Source organism: Notamacropus eugenii, chromosome 5 (assembly GCF_028372415.1).
Source record: "Notamacropus eugenii isolate mMacEug1 chromosome 5, mMacEug1.pri_v2, whole genome shotgun sequence".
Taxonomy (NCBI): Eukaryota; Metazoa; Chordata; class Mammalia; order Diprotodontia; family Macropodidae; genus Notamacropus; species Notamacropus eugenii.
The window spans coordinates 67,068,943-67,087,123 of record NC_092876.1 but is presented as its reverse complement, the minus strand read 5'-3'; the positions used below and the strand labels follow the sequence as shown (position 1 = coordinate 67,087,123).

Below are 18,181 nucleotides of genomic sequence, written 5' to 3'. Positions count from 1 at the left end.
AGGACCCCTCTATCTTCACCCTGCTTATCAGCTTACAGAATTTGGAGGAGTCAGGTGGCTGGGTCCTAGCCACCCCAGGGTAGGGACTTTGGGTGAGCTGCCTCACTTTCGAGGCCTGTGTCCTTTCCTGGGCAGATGATCTCTAGCACCCTTTAACCCTTGCAGGCCCAACAATCTCTTCTGAGAAAACATGCTATTAGCAAAACGGGAAATCGTTGCAAATGAAGCTTTTAAAGCTGGGTGCTTTTGTCATTATGCCTTGCATAATTTCTGCCAACTGAGGAGTTCACTAAACATTCAAAACAGGAAAAGAGAGCAGTGCAGAGGTCAAATACTAGGATACCTAAGCAGGAGCCTCTGGGAGCCAAGGAAAAGCCATCGCTAAGAGGAAAGGGGTGACTTTAAAAGATGCACTTCAGCCTTCTTCCCCAGCTACCCCGCCCACCAGGGGCGTGGCCACCACAGAAGCAGGTTCTCCCAAACAGGAGTTCGCTTTTTAACCACAAGCCAACTGTCTGTCATTACGCTGCATTTTACAGAATGCCTCTGATTGGCTGATTCCAAAAAAGCCATATTTGAATTTAAAGACTAGCCCCAAACAACCCAAGTTCCTTACCAAGCTGCTATAGATAAAGGTTTATGCAAGTCCTCTAGTTAAAAAACTGTGCCAGAGATGGAGATTAAGCAAACTCCCCAGCACTTCCCTGAAGGTAAAGGCTAAACCTGGAGCCAGAGCCAGAGTTCCATCGCAGAATCATAGCTAGTTGGGGTGGAAGTGACCTTAGAATACAGAAGAACCTAGGATGCCAGAGCTAGAAGGGAACCAAAATCCAGGGGTCCCTCCACCTTCACCATGATGCTTCTTCAAACATTTTACAACTAAGAAATCTCCTTAAGAAACCAACATCTTTCACATAGAACTCCTTGAAAAGGAAAAAATGTTCATTGTTGTCTCGTTTACGTTCACTTCCATATTTTATATTCATTAGGTACATGTTAATTTGGATATAAACTCTCACACGTATTGGCAGGTTTGTTGTGTGTGACTCTTCGTGACCCTGTGGACACCAAGGCCTTCTATTCTCTACTATCTCTCAAACAGGCCACCTCCAGTCATTCTGATCTCTGTCTGGCCACTGGACCCAGATGGCTCCAGAGGAGAGAGTGAGGCTGGTGACTTTGCACAATCTGCTCTCACTTAAAACCAATTCACTTGCTCGTCATGGCATCGCCTTCCTGATGCCATGATCCTCTTCCAGAATGGAGGACAAACAGAAATCTTTCAAAACTGTCCAAGCTCATGTTCCTTGTTTCCACAACATTATCCATCCATCTCTACCTGTGCCATTCTTTTTTTTTTTCCTTTTGCCTTCAACCTTTTCCAACATTAAGGTCTTTTTCTTTTCTTTTTTTTTCAGAGTCTTTTTCAATGAGTCCTATCTTCTCAACTGATATTCTTGTGCACGTCCTTCATTTTCGAAGAAGACCATGACATCAGAGAAATGATGATGTGACTTGTATTTGACTTTGTTTTGAGTGAGAGAGGGCTGTGCAAGGTCACCAGTTTCACTTTTTCCTCCTGAGCCATCTGGATCCAGTGACTAGACATTCATCAGGATGACTGGAGGTGGCCCAGGACACAACGGAGACATTACCAGAGTACAAAAGGAAGTCTGGTCCTAGCTCTGACACTAATGCTGTATGACTGTGGGCAAGTCACTTAACAAATGTGGGTGTCTATTTCCTCATCTTTAAAATGAAGGTGCTGGATACATAATACATTTATATAGGACTTAGAGATTTTGAAAGTATTTTCTTCACAATAACCCTAGAAATATCTGCTACCCTCCCCCTGTCCCTCCATCTTACAGTTGTGGAAACTGAAGTTCAGAGAGGCCCAAGCTAGTAAGCCAGCCAGTCCTGTGATACTACCCTCACCCTGGTGCGTGTCCTCCTCTCCTCAGCCTAGAGTATTGCAATAGTCTCCTGGTGGGTTTACCTGCCTTAGGTCTCTCCCAACTCCAGTTTCAATCTCCACTAAACTGTCTAAATGTTCTTCCTGAAGCCCAGGTCTGGCCACATTACCAGTCCCACTTCCTCCCCCATCCCCAATCCAATAAACTCCAATGGCCCATAGCACTTCTAGAATTAAATGTCAGATCCTCTATTAGGGATTCAAAATCCTTGTCCCCTCTACCCCCTCTGCCCCAGCCTTTCCAGTCTTCTTACATACCCACACTCAAACTCCATCACCTACTCCTTGACCCAGTGAGACTGGCCCCCTACTTGTTCCATGAACAAGACATTCCATTTCGCATTTCTGGGCACTTTCATTGGCTGTCCCTTATGCCTGGAAAACGTGACCTCCCTGGTTTCCTTCAAGTCTTAGCTAAAATTCTACCTTCTACAGCAAGCCTCTCCTGACACCCCTTAATTCGGTGCCTTCAGTTTGTTATTTCCTGTTTATCCTGTATATAGTTTGTTTGTACATGATTGTTAGCTTCTCAAAGGAAGGGACTGATTTTTGTTTTTTACTTTTCTTTGAATCCCTGTCATTTAGCACGGAGCTTGGCACATAGTAGGTGCTTATAATTGTTTATTGACTGATGAGAGCCCTGGAAGGTAGCTGCTACACATGTTATCACACCTCCCTCCTCCCCCATCTCACAGATGTGGAAAACTGAGGTTAAAAAATATTGTGACTTGTCTGAGACTAAATATCTGGTAAGAGGCAGAATTGGGACTGATTCAAATTATAGGCCCCTTTCCACTATGTGCTGTCTCAGGAAAAAACCTAGAAGACTCCTTTCAACCTCACACCTTTCACAGATTCACAGAAAGTCAGTTAGAAGGGCCCTTGATGGCCATGTGGTACAAGCCAGAGCTGAACACCACACTAGGTCCTTCAGCCTTCACTTGCAGATATGTAGGGAAGGGTCAGTCAGTCCACTTCACTCCACCTTGGGTCAGTTTTAATTAAGTTTCCTTACATCAGACCTCAATTTGTCTCCTTGCAGCTTTGACACATCATATACCTGTTCTACCATCACAGGCCCAGAATAAATCTCATCTCTATTTTACATACATTCTGGATTACCTTCCCCACTATCTTTGGGACCTGGAGTCAGGTAGGCCTGAGTTCAGATCTAGCCTCAGATACTTACTAGCTATATGATCCTGGGCAAGTCAAACCCTGTTTGCCTCAGTTCCTCATTTGTAAAATGAGTTGGAGAAGGAAACGACAAACCACTCCAGTATCTTTGCAAGAAAGTACTGCCAAAAAAAAAAAAAAAGGATCTCAAAAAGTCACTGAACAACAATCACCAGTTAGTCTTAAATTATTTTATTGTCTCATTCTTCATTTAAGCACAAGAAATTGAGGGCCCACAAAGGCCACACCAGAAGGTGGTAGTTAGGAGATACTACCATCCCTTACATGTCTGCTTTCCTGCTCTAATCACAAAATCGGGTATGTAATCTCCCTAGGAGGTTCCATCAGCTCACCAATTATCTCTACATACTGTATTTCCTTGTGAAAAGGATATACTACTATATCCTATAAATGAAAAAAGAAAAATAGGCCACATGGTTTACTGAATCTCACACATAGGAAGCCATCGTTTCAGTTTAGAGGAGAAAATATATTTTCAGTGCTCTGTGTCTGGAAAGCGATCAAGCTAAAAGTCAAGGAAGAGAAGGAGGAAATTCTTTCATCTCAAACACAATTTCCCTTGACAATACATAGGCAGCATAGCAAGACTAAACACTTTACCCTATTGTTCTCAGGGAAATGGCACTATCTGTGTAAGTGAATACTGAAGTTTTTCAATGTATTCTCAGGTTAATTTGTCTCTCAGAATACCTGTCAGCTTCTAGCTTAGTAGCTAAATTCTGTTGGATTTACCTCTCTGGCACTCACTTAATTTTCTCACCTACAGAACTGGGATAATAACACTCTCAGAACTGTAGTGAGGATCTAATGAGATGTCTGTAAAATGCTTGGTATACTGCAGATCCAATAGAAACGCTCACTGTAACAACAGGACTCAGAGGTAATCAAAGAACCTTTGGACAGGCAAGCCAGTATTTTCACAAGTTTTTGTTGAAATTCAGACTTTATTTAAAAAACTGTCATGAACAATAAATTACAATCATTTCCCACCCCTTTTATAAATTCTTCATAAAATATATTTGACAATATTAAAAGAAAATTTCAAAAGTTTGTTTCATTTTCGAAGTGCTGATGACTTTTTTTTTGACCATGTGTCATGCTGGTGAATTATTTTGTAGCTGCTACAATAGTTTTATTGATATAACATCTTACAATAAACACAAAGAACAGGCCACCAGAACTATTCAGTGTGCTACTCTCTGACTGTTAACACCCACCTCATCATAATGACAAAGTGTTCCTTAGCACCAAGAATCTACAGTGGCCCAGTCTCTCTAACAAGTGCAAAGCTAAGTGTAAGACTCCATACTTTAACTGATTTAAGTTAACATCTCTGCCACTGCAGTTAAGAAACTTATTTGAAACATTTGGTCTTTAAAAATTGCAGTAACTCCTCATAAGATGCATTTACCTTGGAGTCCAATTAAACAGCTAAAATTCCTACCTGGTCTTTTTTGTTGTTTTCTTGGGTATACTTGCAGGAATTTGAAGTACTTGGCTTGGGATTTTTGTTTTTTCCCTTATTCTTGGGCAAAAAGGTCTGTGACTAAATGTCATGTCAGCACAAGATAATCAGCTTAATCATAATGCTGGGCACAGTGCTTTTTAAGTGAAGAAGAATGACCTAGACTTTATCATTTTTGCCTAAATAATGGAAAGAAATGCTTTAAAACTAAGGCAAGATTTTGAAGAAATCCCAGAAGTGATATCCTGAAAAGAAGTTTCATTTTACCAAAAAAGTCTTCCAAAAGTGATAATCATTAACAATTGCTAGTCAGGCAGAACCAAGAATCATGTCGTTAGGAAAAACTGGACACTAGCACAAAGAACACGAGTATATAAAAATAAAGCCCTGATTGATCATCTTGAGCTCTATGCTAAAGGATCTGGTTATTCTTTGCTGAGACAATGTTACTCAGCTCTTTCCCTCTTAGTGACTGAATCCACACCAGAAGGGTAGAGTTGTCCTTGTGCTATTCCAAATGTTGTGATTAGCATTGTGGAAGAATCACACTGTTGTGATGGATCCAGTGTATTTCCTTCTTCAACTTCCAACGCTTTTTTTTCTAAAAGTATGTTTAAAATCTTGCATTTATCAGCTTCAAGGAACCTAGTAAAGTGGTTTTATTTCAATGAAACTATTCAGCTTCAACCTTTTACAAAGCGAAGTCTGTTAAATTTTTACCTTTTTAATTTCTAGCTTAGAGCCCACTCACTACTCTTATACTTTGGACTATAAATAGGAAAAAAAAAAAGAATGGCAACATTTAAACTTTTGGAAGCTAAAACAACTGAGAAGAGACAAAAACATCAATGATTTTCATTACTCTCTAACATGACTGACTTTTTACCCAAGGATCCAAATGTTCCTTAAAGATCAACTCAGTTATAATGTCCCAGAAGACTAACCTAGAGGGCTAAAGTTCTGTTTCAGGAGGCTCTCCTTTATTAGATGTTAACTAACTGAATGACCTTAACAGGAAAATAAATCAGAGACAACAATCCAGGGTTATAAAATCAAACCAAACTCAAAGAATCCTGAGATTGGTTGCTTCAGGCACAGCAAAATGACTGTACCAGAGAGGTCAGTTTCCTCACATGAAGGATGCAGCTGATGCCACAACATTTCATCTGCATGCTAAACTGTATACACATTATCTCCCACATTAGAAAAAGGTGAGCAACATTTAAGACAACCATATCGCTGCTATCACGATCTCAAATTAAACAACAGAAAACAGCATCAGTGCCAAAATGTAAGGGACTCCAGTGATTCAACGAGAGACCATATCAGGGCAGGCAAACCAGACTAGAGGGATTGTTTGGGCTTTCACCTCATCATTTTGAAACTTAGACAACTTCTCCAGACCCCAGAAGTCACTGAATCAAGGACTGAAACTTCATTACGCCAAGTTTCCAGAACTACAACAATCTTGCATTCAAGTTTATACCAGATTATAGATGCAACAGGTACAGACATGTCCTGATGCTGTGGCCTAATTGGTTAACTGAGAGCCTGGTTACCTGAAAGAGTGTAGGATTGAAAGATTAATGACTTTGCCAGCCTGCTACCACACAACAGCATAATGCTGTAATCCACTCCTTCAGCTACAGGGTACTGGACTGTGAGAATTCAGCTTAAACATATCTCAACAGCTTTGCATGTTGTTTAGAGCATGGATGGTCTTTTATGTCCAAGTTAGAACAGTCTTAGACCCTCCAAAATGGTGCTTTTTAAAAAAAAGTCTCATAATAATACAAAAATAAAAACTTAGCACAATTTCATCAGAGGGAGAAAGTTGGGGGGAAGTGTCTCATTTATTTTTCCACCACTGAATTCATCAGCAAATCCCAAACACCCAAACCCACATCAAATAATTTAAACAGAAGTGGCATTTTCTTCATATGGAATGCAAAATGCACACATTCACATACTTACATATACATAAATATATACATATATGTTTACTTTACAAAGCCTCACAGTTTGCATGACCAGCATGTAAACCACTGTTTCTATGGAAGTTCCTAATACTGACAAGGAATGTCTAAAATACTTGCAACATATACCCAGAAAAGCTGGACTCTCATCTTTCCTTGGCTCTTACAGAATTTTCCTGTCAAATTTCTACCAATGGTCATTTTAAAAATTTACACACACATTGGTAAATACACATTTAAAACATACTAACAAAATGGCTGACTCAGACTTAAGAAATCTTAAAAAAAAAACAACACAGTAAAATCTAAACCCTTTAGATAAGGGTTTAGCCTTACGTATTCCTTTTTTTTTTTTCTGCCACAAAATGTTGCATCCCTGTTCAGACAGAAGCAGCATGTCATCCAAGGGGTTTCCCAGAAATCCATGTGTCACGTATCCCAGCCACTATCTTTAAAAGCAATTTGGACTAATCTAAGTTCTAGCTCAAATGCGTCGGGACGATCCTGAGGGTTTGCAGCCAACATTTCTTTAATTAGCTGTTTCATTCTACCATTCATGGACTTCTTCTTCACAGGGATGAGCAGTTCCATCTTGGGATTTTCCAAAAGGGCCTCTCCCACAGGCACAATTTCAGTTCCTTGTTTCACATAACTCCCCAAGAGCTCCTTTTTGGTCTCTGTGTCTATGAAGGTGATCCTTTCCAGCATGGCCCAGATGATAATCCCCAGAGCAAAGATGTCTGCTTTGGCCGTGTAATGTCCCTCCCAAACTTCAGGAGCCATGTAGAAATCTGTTCCACAGGCAGTGGAAAGGAAGCATTTATTTACACTGACGGGTTCTTCTGGGTTCTGCCCCGAAGCAGAGCAAACTTTACTCAAACCAAAATCAGCCACTTTCAGTGTGGGTTCCAAGTCACTTGTATCCAATCGGCTTTGAGAAATCAGGATATTATCGGGCTTGAGGTCACGGTGGATAATCTGATTCTTGTGCAAGAAAGCCAGAGCACTGCTGAGCTGAAGCATGAAGCTTGTGTTGGTTTTCCGATTGGGTTTCCGGGATAACAGGTACTCATTCATGTCTCCTCCATCACAGAAATCCATCACAAACCACAGATAATAGGCGCTTCTGGGATCAAAAGCGATTTCTCCTTTCAGTGAAGTCTCTACAAGCTATATAACAAAGGGAAAAATATTTCAGTCACCTTTTGCTCAGGATATACAAGGAAAAGAGTTAATGATAAATCTTAAAATTTTCATTTACAAAGAAGCCTAGTGAATTCTGATGAGTTTAGTTTTTTCCACATATGCCTAATTTCAAATGACCATGTTCTAACACAGTACATTTTTTTCCTTAATGAGCACAGACCAAATCACTGTAAGCCAAGAGGTAAAGGTAACTGGCTAGCACATTTTTGCTCTTTACTGGTGCTGAATCCTTCCCACCCAGCAAACAGCTTTCTAGAAAACTTGAATTTCAGAAATTATACTTGGTAGTAGACTGCCAGTTAGGGCAGAAGACCGGCTTAGAAAATACTATATAATCAAACACTGTACTCCCTGTACACTGTATAATTTCTAAGAGTGCTTTTCCCTGAAGTTACCTTTTGTAGCAATAAAGTGTTCATGAATTCACTGATAAAACAAATGAAGCCTGACAGCAGTGTGGTATAATGGACAGAACACTAGACCCAAGAGTTAGAAGATTTAGGTTTGTATTCTGGTTCTGCACTTATTAGCTGTGTGGTCTTAGAAGTCTTAAGCACGTTACTGGTCTCCTCCTCATCTAGATAACCAGAAGACTATGTATCCTATCTATCCTACATGGTCTCTTTGGTTTCATTCTAGTTCTGACATTTTATTGCTATCATGTTCCAGAGGCAAAATGTGAACAATCTGTCATTTTTGCCTAAAGGCTCACTGAATAGTTCTTAAATCTATCTTTAAAAAAATCAAATGTATTAGAAATTCAAATAAAATTATTTAAGTCTACAAATCTTTTCTTTGATATAGGATAAATTAGTTATTTTCATATAATATCCAACATCTTGTTCTAAAACACAAAAAAATTTTTTTACCTTAGCTTCCCAGGGCCTTTGTTCCCCCATCTATAAAACAGAAAGTTGGACTAGATGATCTATAAGATATCTTATAGCTCTACCATTCTATGACTATAAGAGGGTCAAGGTTTCCAAAGTGCTTTCCATCTGTTAGCCTATTTAATCCCCCTCACAAGAGCTCTGGAAGGTGGGTGTTATCATTGCCCCATTTTAGTCAATGAAATTGAGTTAGATGAATTTTGATATTATTTTTTCTAGCTCTAGAAAATAATTATCTGGTAGTTTGATTGGCATGGCACTGAATAAGTAAATTAATTTAGGTAGAATTGTCATTTTTATTATATTAGTTTGGTCTACCCATGAGCAACTGATGTTTTTCCATTTACTTAGATCTGACCTTATTTGTGCAAAAAGTGTTTTGTACTCTGAGGTACCACATCATACCTATCAGATTGGCTAACATGACAAAACAGGAAGATGATAAATGTTGGAGAAGTGGGAGAGTTGGAACGCTAATTCATTATTGGTGGAGTTGTGGACTGATCCAACTATTCTTGAGAGCAATTTGGCACTATGCCCATAGGACTACAAAAATGTACAAACCTTTTGACCTAGCAAACCTTTTGATCGTGTCTGGGACTGTATCCCAAAGAGATCATAGAAATGGGAAAGGGTCCCACATGTGCAAAATATTTACAGCAGCTTTCTTTGTGGTGGCCAAAAACTGGAAATCAAGGGGATACCCATCAATTGGGGAATGGCTGAACAAGCTGTGGTATATGAATGTAAGGGAGTACTATTGTGCTATGAGAAATGTTGAACAAGAAGACTTCAGAGAAGCTTAGAAAGACTTATATGAACTGATGCTGAATGAAAGGAGCAGAACCAGCAGAACTTTTCACACAGCAACAATCACAGTGTGTGAGGAATTTTTCTGGTAGACTTAGTACTTCATTGAAATGCATGGACTTAAAAAATTTCCATTGGACTCTTGAGGCAAAATGCCTTCCACATCCAGAGAAAGAACTATGGAATTGGATCGCAGATAGAAACAGATCATTTTCTTTTGTATTATGTTTTGTTTTATGGTTTCTCCCATTCATTTCAATTCTTCTATGCAACACGCATTTAATAGGAATGTACACGTAGAACCCATGTAAGATTGTACACCGTCTCAGGGAGGGAATGGGGAATGAAGGGGAGGGAGTGGAAAAAAATCTAAGATATATGGAAGTGATTGTTGAACATGGAAAACAAATAAAATAATTCAATTAAAAAAAAAAAGAAACTGAGTTAGACAGAGGTCGAATTACTTGCCCAGGGTCACACAGCCAGTAAGTGAGGCAAGTCCAGGTCCAGTGCTCTCTCTATCCACTGTGCCACCTAACAGATTAGACCTCTATTTACTGGGCGGTGAGGGTGAGGGGGGTATGAAAGCACACCACTATATTGTATGACTGCTCCACGTTCTGCTCCCAGAACACATCCTAACAAAAATGTTCTATGTTCTTCGCAAACATATATATTGATTAGGAAAGGAACAGGGAGAAAGTTAAGGAGTTCAGCTGAGTAAACTGACCATTTCACCTATAAATGTACTGTCACTTTTTTTGTTTTTTTAACAAATATGCTCTCAATCAATGAATCAACATTTATTAAGTGCCTACGATGCATTAGGCATCATACTAAGTGCTGGGGGAGAGAAGAGGGAAAAAAACAATCCTTGTCCTCAAGGAGCTTACAATATAACAAAGGAGACAATGTGTGTGCGTGTGTATGCATATATACATATACATATATAGCTACACACAGGGCAGCCAGGTGGTATAGAGACCTGAAGTCAGGAAGACCTGAGTTCAAATCCCGTCTCAGACACTTCCTAGCTGTGTAACTCGAGGCAAGTCACTTAATCTCATTTGCCTCCGTTTCATCATCTGTAAAATAAGCTGGAGACGGAAATGGCAAGCCACTCCAGTGTCTTTGCCAAGAAAGCCTCAAATGGGGTCATAAAGAGTAGAACATGACTAAACAATATACAAGATAAATAGGAAATAATTAAGAAAGGTAAGGCACTAGAATTAAGAGAGGATGGGGGAAGGCTTCTTGTTAAAGATGGGCTTTTAGTTAGAACTTAAAGGAGGTCAGTAGTTGGAGCAGCAGAAAGAGAGCATTCCAGTCATGGGAGACAGCCAGAAAAACTGCCCAGAGCTGAGAGATGAAGCATTTTAATCTCCTTTGCTCCTGTAGAAAATCAGAGTTACCACCCCATCCCTGAAATGGGAGTCTGTGGATGAAAGGCAGTGTGAAATCACACAATCTTAAGAGTGGAAAGGACCTTACAAGGCATCTAGTCAAATCTTTACCTACTTGTGTAAAAATTTCCTTACTTAAGGAAGTTTTCATAGATAGCCTTGCATCTGGTTTCTTGCAAATCCCACAGAGAGAAAGATAAAACCAATAGGAAGAAAGATAGAGTTTACGCAATGAGATCTGATTTGTCAATGGCTCAGCGCTGTGCCTGGCACATAGCAGGCACTATATAAATGCTGATTCACTTCCCTTTCCCAGCTGTATTGTCACCACCCATGGTTTTGCCAAGACTAAGAGTCAAGGTCCAACTTCTCTTCTGATTTCACATTCTAATTCTGGGCCTCATTGCCCAAATGCAAACTCCCTTGGTTAGGAATGATCACAGTGAAGCTGCCTGTTCCTTGAGCTCAGAGGTACAGTGGCTTGTTCACTGAGTAAGTGGCTAAGTTAGGGTCTGAATCTGGGCCTCCTCTAAATCTAGTAGTTTCTACGATAACACAGCCGGACCCCCTGGTACTAGGAATGGTCTTTTGTTTGAAATGTTTTTCCTTTTATAGTCCAGATGAAAATGAACACATTCATCTTTACAATGTACTGCAAGGTTCAATCTGCTTCTACCCACACAGGGGAAGCTGATAAGTATGTTTCCAATACTTTCTGCCCAAGAAGTACAACAGTCAGCCTACATAATCAGTACAATTCTAGGAGAGCGACTAATTCAATTCAATAAACACCTAATATGTGTAAAGTCCTTTGGTAAGAGATGAAGACAGACAAAAAAAAATGTCCCTCTAGGGCAGGACATATACCATGTACCCAAGTAAGTCAATACAAAGTCTCTTGAGAGTGCTAAGGTTGGGGGTGGCAGGGTTTGAGGGGAGGGAAGAGAGTCAGGGAAGGCTGTTCGTGGGAGGTGGCACCTGAGCTGTGCTTTAAAAGAAGGGAGGAAAGGAAGGGAATAAGTATGTATATAATGCCTACAATACGCCAGGCACTGTGCTAAGCATTTTACAAATATCTCATTTGTTGCTCACAAGAACCTTGGGAGATAAGTGCCCAATTTATTATTATGCCCATTTTATAGTTGAGCAAACTGAGGCAGATGCAGGCTAAGTGACTTGCCCAGGGTCACACAGCTAGGAAGTGCCTGAGAAACTAGAAATTCTAGAAGGTGGGAGTTAATTCCAAACTTGGGGGGCCACCTACGAAAAGACATGGAAGGAGGAGATTTAAGCAGGTGTTTTTCTTTATTAATTAATTATCTTCTAAGAAAAAATTTCAGCCCCCTATGTTTTTAGCTAAAAGGGAAATTTACTTCTCTGGATTAATATTCTCCCATCTGATAACCATACAATAAGACCTGCAAGTTTCTATTTACACAGGTAAATGTGTTTATTTTTCTCTTTTGCTCTGACTTTGAAGGCTCTGGGTGAACCATTTGCACACTGCCAGTAAATTCAGCATTTACTGACAAAATCCTAAGTACTCAGTTTACTAAAGAAACCATTTCCCCCCCCAAAGGGTCCTGAGCCTCTGGTGATCGTTCTTTAAGTCTTAACTATCAGAGCTTCCATTAATGCTATTTGGTCTCTGACATATATCAGCTTATAAACCTTTTTCTGCTCTGACTGTGTATTCGTGTGACCCTTGCCACTGCCTTACCACTGTCCAGAATTCATTACACTTAGGCTTATTAACTCTCTGAAATGATAAGGTTCATGTTTAAATTAGTGACACAAATCAAGAGTGCCCAATTTACCGGAGCTAAGGCTACTGCTTACGGGAGCCTTTCCCTTTTTGGCTAGTCCCAGCTCACCAAAGCCACTTCCCAAAGAGTGGACCTGCTGAGCACTCAGTTAGCTCTTCATCTGGTACAGGTTGGCAAGTACTATGGGACAGCAGGTGGCTAAGTTATTCTTAGGTGTCTGCATCACAGGTTTAAATAGAACAGTGTTTTTAAACAGCTAATGAATTCTTGGCATATCCCTCCTACTTGCCTATTCCAAACTATAAAGACACCTGTATTTAAATAGAGAAATTTCTCTCAGCCTTTTATCCCCCTCATTCTTGTTCAACTATATGTGTACTTTAATACTTCCAAGATTTGAGATTTTTTTGGGGGGGAGGAGGTATATCTTCTCCATTGATGATTATCAAAACCCTTTATAATTCAGTAGTGTCTTTAAGAGATGAGGTTCATCACACCAGGGCCAGTCCTCTTCACTCTCAGCAGGGCTGTCCTTGGACAAAAGACCCCAGGGACTATGGAGGAGCTCATCTTCAAAGTCTTCAGGGTTTGATGGCAGAGTCTTTGAGAACACAGCTGAGTTCTGTTCCAATCTCAGCTAAAGACCAGGATATGGCCTTGAAGTAGCATTTGAGTGGAAGCCACCCTACCTACCTGTAAATAAAGAGATGAGTTGGAGCCATGAGACATCTTTTGCACCATGCCATCTTTCTGTAAAATGCATTCTTCCAAGTGAATCACATTGGGATGTTGGCTCTTAATACTACTAAGGGCCCAGAATTCACGAAGAGCTAGCTCAACATTTTCAGGGGCATGGCATCGAATCTTCTTCACAGCGACCCGAGCAGAAGTCTTTCTGATGACTGCTTCATACACCACACCATAACTGCCTCGGCCAACCTCCCGTATTAGATCGTACTTTGGCTGGCTACTCACCATCTTCAATGTCAAGGTTTCTGGAAAAATCAACAGAGGGCTCTCATGAATTCATCAATATTTTCAGGTCAATTTTTCCTTTTCATTATTTAATTATAGCATATCACCAGACTACTATGTTTGAAAATGTCAGTAACTCCTACAACATGTAAAAGACTAATGGACATTTATATAGCATTTTAAACATTAATAAAGCACTTCATATATCATCTACATATTTTATCCTCACCAAACCTCTCTGAGGTACTTTTATCACCATTTTATAGATGGAGAAACTGAGGCCCAGAGAGGGGTAAGTGGTTTGTTTGTCCAAGGCCAGAGAACTAGTGTTGGTGTACTTAAACCCAATGCTCTGGACTCCAAATTCATTGCTCTTTCTATAAATCTGAATGTCCTGATCCATAACAGCAGAAACGATACTAACACTAAGAGTACTGAGTTGCGTTAAGCTTAATTACAGATTGCCAAAAGAAATAGCCATTCCTCAAGACAACTAAAGAATAATGAAAATCACTTTGAATAATTTCCACGTGCTCCTTATAACAACCCTATATCATTATCCCCATTTTACAGATGAAGAAACTTGGGTTCTGGGATATGAAACGACTTGTCCAAGGTCACATAATAATAACTGGAGAAGCTGGGACTCTGGTCCAGGGCTCTTTCTACTTGACTGTCTAGTACTCAAGGAAGCTGTCCTTTACCCCCTAGCTTCCCTCCCTCCTCCTCCAAACCCTGAAGTGTAAGAAGCACAATTAACTTTTGCTTCATGGTCTGAAAGTGAAACTGACTATTCAAGGCATTGAAACTCGATTATTTTCATTGTTCAGGAACAAAGCCAGCAGCTGTGGAGAAGTCAATCTGATTTCTAGTTTTTCTGATATTTTTGGTGTGATTCCCATCCTTTAAAAAATGAAAATCTGGTTTTAAGAGAAGAGTGAGAGCTATTCTTCTTTAAATTGAAAGCTACAGAATCATGAAAAACAATGTCTCCCCATCTTTTTCTGGTGTGAGATAAATATTTATTTTAGGGCATTTTTGGCAACATAGCATCACTTCGAAATAAGAAAGCCTGTAAAAAGTCTTTGGAATTCTACTTGACCAATCATTTGAAGGCAAAAGCAGGAACTCTCTATTGAGATTCCTGTGTGATTAAATAAGGAAAACACTACAAAAAAAAAAAATGAATTGCAGAAGTTTCCAACAAACTTTAGGGACAGATGCTGAGCAGACAAATAATATGGATTTGTACTTTCTCTACTTAGCCTGGAGATATTTCACATGAGGCAGTATGTCATAGGAGAAACGGCACTGGATCTGGATATTTATCCTATCTTACACTTTTATGTGACCCTAGGCAAGTCACTTAATCGCTCTGTGCCTCAGTTTCCTCATTGTAAAATGAGGGATTTGAACATGAATGGCCTCTAAGGTCCTCTTTCTAATTCTACGATCTTATGATAATCCTATAGAGCAATGAACAGTCAGTCCCTGGATGTGCATAAAACATGAACGTAGAAAAGATCAAGGAAGAAGTTGGAGATCATTGAGAACAGAATTCAGGTCCCAGAATTTAACTCTTCCCATACCAATCTGATCTTCCATAAGTCCTTGAATTCCTATTTTTCCTTTCTAGGTTAGCCTCAAAGTAACCTGATATGGGATTTTCTTCTCATACTACACAGTTTCTACTCCTCTTCCTGGATTACCTAGAAATCCACTTGGGACTTGCTTCTCTATTCCTTTGAAAATGTTAAACATGTTAAGCAATCCCAAACCTTTTGTGTGCTGGTATAGTCATGTCAAATGTTAACCTATTACCCACAGTCAAGAAAAAAACCCTGGCTTTGGCTTTAGAAGGGATGGGTTGCAATTCCTGCTGGGCCACAAACCACCTGGCAAGTCCCTTCCCTTCCCCTCACTGTTCTTCAGTTTTTTCTTCTTGACACAGATTTAGAGTCATGTTTACGTGACTACCCGGGATCGCAGGATTTAGGGTTGGAAAGGACCTTAGTCCAATTCTTCATTTTAAAGATGAAGAAACTGAGATTCCAAAAAGTCAAAGTAACTTCTTCAGGGAGACTGGATAGTACAAGCGAAGCCACCAGAATCTGAACTTGAAGTCTTCTAAGACTATTTCCACTACACCCTGTTATTATCAGTGAGAGCACAACAACTTTATTTCTACAAAAGGTAACTGTAGCACAAAACACGGAGAGCACGGAGTGTTAACATTTTTGCAATAATGAATTACAAAATGCCCAAACACTTTATTACATAGCATCTCTTCCTCAGTGCTAAAGAACACAGTTAACGGCAAAATGCTATATTATTAATCCTCACTTCCCGGGATAAAATAGAAAAAAAACCAGTGGTTATAAAATGCTTTCAGTCAGTCCTACTGACTGAATTAAGCACCTACTATGTGCTATGACCACAACCTAAAATGGTGATTAACTCTGAAATTCCTTTACCTGATCATAATCAAGCCAATTCAAGTCAAGCATTAATTAAGCACCTTCTATGTGCTAACAAATTAACTATAATGTGCTATGTAAATATACTGTTTATTGATATTAATTTTATTAATGTTAAATATTATAATAAATATATACAAATTATTTGGGTTGCTGTGAAGAAGATTCCATGCCATGCCCCTGAGAATGTTGAGCTGTTAGTGAATTCTGGGCCCTTAATAGTATCAATAAAAAAAATTATAATAAGTAATTAAAATATCAGTCCTCGCTTAATGAAGTAAAATAGAAAATGCAGTGGCTATAAAATGTATTCAGTTAGTTGTCAAAACATTTATTAAGCTCCTACTATGTGCTATCAACCACATCCTAAAACACCCATGTTGATTAACTGTGAAATTCCTTTATCTGATCATAATCAAGTCAAACAAACATTTATTAAGCGCCTGCTGTGTGCTAACAAGTACTGGGAATACAAAGAAAGGCAAAAGACAGCAGCTGCCCTCCAGGAGCTCACAGCCTACGGGGGAAGACAACACACAAACAACTCTGCACAAACAAGTCGGAAACCAGGTGGATGGAGAGCCCGGATGCGGACATTCAGCCGCGACCCCCCAGGGAGGGGCAGGCGGGGTGCACGCCCGCACCCAGGCGCCCTAACTTCCCGGGGCTCCTGCCGGGCTCGCGGCGCTCCCGCCGGGCGGGCGGACAGGCACCTGCCCGGCTCCGGACACCGCTTCCGCACTCCGCCGCCCGCGGCCTCGCTCATTGGCCAGCGCACCCGGTCCTTCCCCCCGCTCCCGCTCCGTGCAACTCCAGTGACAGGAGGGGCACTCGGGGGTCCCGGCGCATCCGCGGGGACTGCGGGAGAAACAGCGGGGCACTGAATGCCGGAGCCAGCTGGGGCCTCCGATCCGGGGATGTCGGCGCAGGGAGGACCCTCGGAACTCGGAGCTGAGTTAGGAGATGGGGAGGGGCCTGACCGACCGCCGAGTGCGACCGCCGCCCCCCTTCTTGAACAGAGAGGGAAACTGAGGCCCAAGGTCACGCGGGCCTCTCGGACTGGGCTGCTTCCGCGCGGGAGGGGGAAGGGGGCGGCCCTGCGCTCTCCGGCCCGAGGTCGCCCGGCTGTCAGGTCAGGAGGGGGGGCGGGGGAGAGCCGGGGCCCTCGCACCCCTCAGGCGGCCGGGACCCCGGCAACGGGCCGCCCGAGGGGGGCCGGGCCGCGACCCAGGCCCCAGGGCGCCCACGGTCCACCCAGGTGGGCGGGCCTGGGAGGCGGAAGGCAAGGGCTGCCTGCACGGTCCGGACGGCTTCTTTACCTCAGGGTCGCCGCCGCCGCCTCTCCTTCTCCCGGGCTCTGCAGGCCGCCATTATCGGGCTCCTCGCGCCGCCGCCGCAGCCAGTCCGAGGCCGGCGCGCGCCCCCGCGTGCGGACACACCCCCTTTCCCCGATCTAGGGCCCAACCTCCCCCCCGCCCCAACCTCCCGCTTCGGCCGCACGAGCGCCTTCCCTCATTGGGCGAGCGCTTTCCTAGCGGCTCTCCTTATTGGTCAGGCGCGCGCCCGGCGCCCTGTCCCCGCCTCCCGGTTTCCTCTTGGATCCTAAGAGCCCTCACGGCAGCTGCACTCCGCCGGCGCGAGGCTCCGGCTTCCAGCTGGGCCTCGCAACCCGGAGACCGACGTTGTGCACGCGCTGAGGAACGCACCACTCGCGCCCTTCCCCACAGGGGTGGCTGGGCCTGGGTCGGAGAGGGAGGATACCCTCGAGGCTCGTCGCCTCCTCTGCACGGAGGCGGTTTCCCGCCAGCATCCGGAGCCCAGCGAAGCGTCCCGGGAGGACAGCTGGCCCCGGGCTCGCCCAGCTCTGCAGCGGGTTGGGCTCCGGCCTGTCGCAGAGCCCAGGGCTGCGCCGGCTCTCCGGTCCCCCCCGGGCACCCACCTGCGGCCGGCTTCTTGGCTGCGTTCGCCCCTGTCAGATGCTTTTTGCATTTTCCTCTGTGGTGGGGTGCGGACGCCTGCGGGGCTGGGGAGGAGGCGGCCC

The 18,181-nt window shown here is 42.4% G+C and overlaps 1 protein-coding gene and 1 long non-coding RNA gene across 3 annotated transcripts in view; one reads left to right on the top strand and one right to left on the bottom strand.

The window, feature by feature from the left end:
• The window catches only part of LOC140504457 (uncharacterized), a 26,355-nt gene extending 18,567 nt beyond the window's left edge, over window positions 1-7,788 (top strand). Inside the window, exon 3 of the long non-coding RNA XR_011967112.1 lies at window positions 1,419-7,788. This is a non-coding gene — a long non-coding RNA (uncharacterized lncRNA). The remainder of the gene's footprint in view (window positions 1-1,418) is intronic.
• Window positions 4,097-18,181, bottom strand: PDIK1L (PDLIM1 interacting kinase 1 like). 2 transcript variants are annotated; one of them, XM_072609419.1, is made up of 3 exons: window positions 18,080-18,181; window positions 13,382-13,683; window positions 4,097-7,783 (listed from the first exon to the last, which is right to left on the bottom strand). In XM_072609419.1, exons 2-3 carry the CDS (start codon window positions 13,664-13,666, stop codon window positions 7,043-7,045), a joined length of 1,026 nt encoding a protein of 341 aa, XP_072465520.1. In that variant the 5' UTR covers window positions 13,667-13,683; window positions 18,080-18,181; the 3' UTR covers window positions 4,097-7,042. The 2 variants fall into 2 exon arrangements, with proteins under 2 accessions (XP_072465520.1, XP_072465519.1); XM_072609418.1 differs by lacking the exon at window positions 18,080-18,181 and adding an exon at window positions 17,460-17,557.

Excerpts from the sequence above, each read along its gene's own strand:
- PDIK1L (XM_072609419.1), bottom strand. The coding sequence starts at position 13,666 with ATGGTGAGTAGCCAGCCAAAGTACGATCTAATACGGGAGGTTGGCCGA. Across the intron at positions 7,784-13,381 it reads ACTCATCTCTTTATTTACAG|CTTGTAGAGACTTCACTGAA; the intron begins GTAGGTAGGGTG and ends TTTGTTATATAG.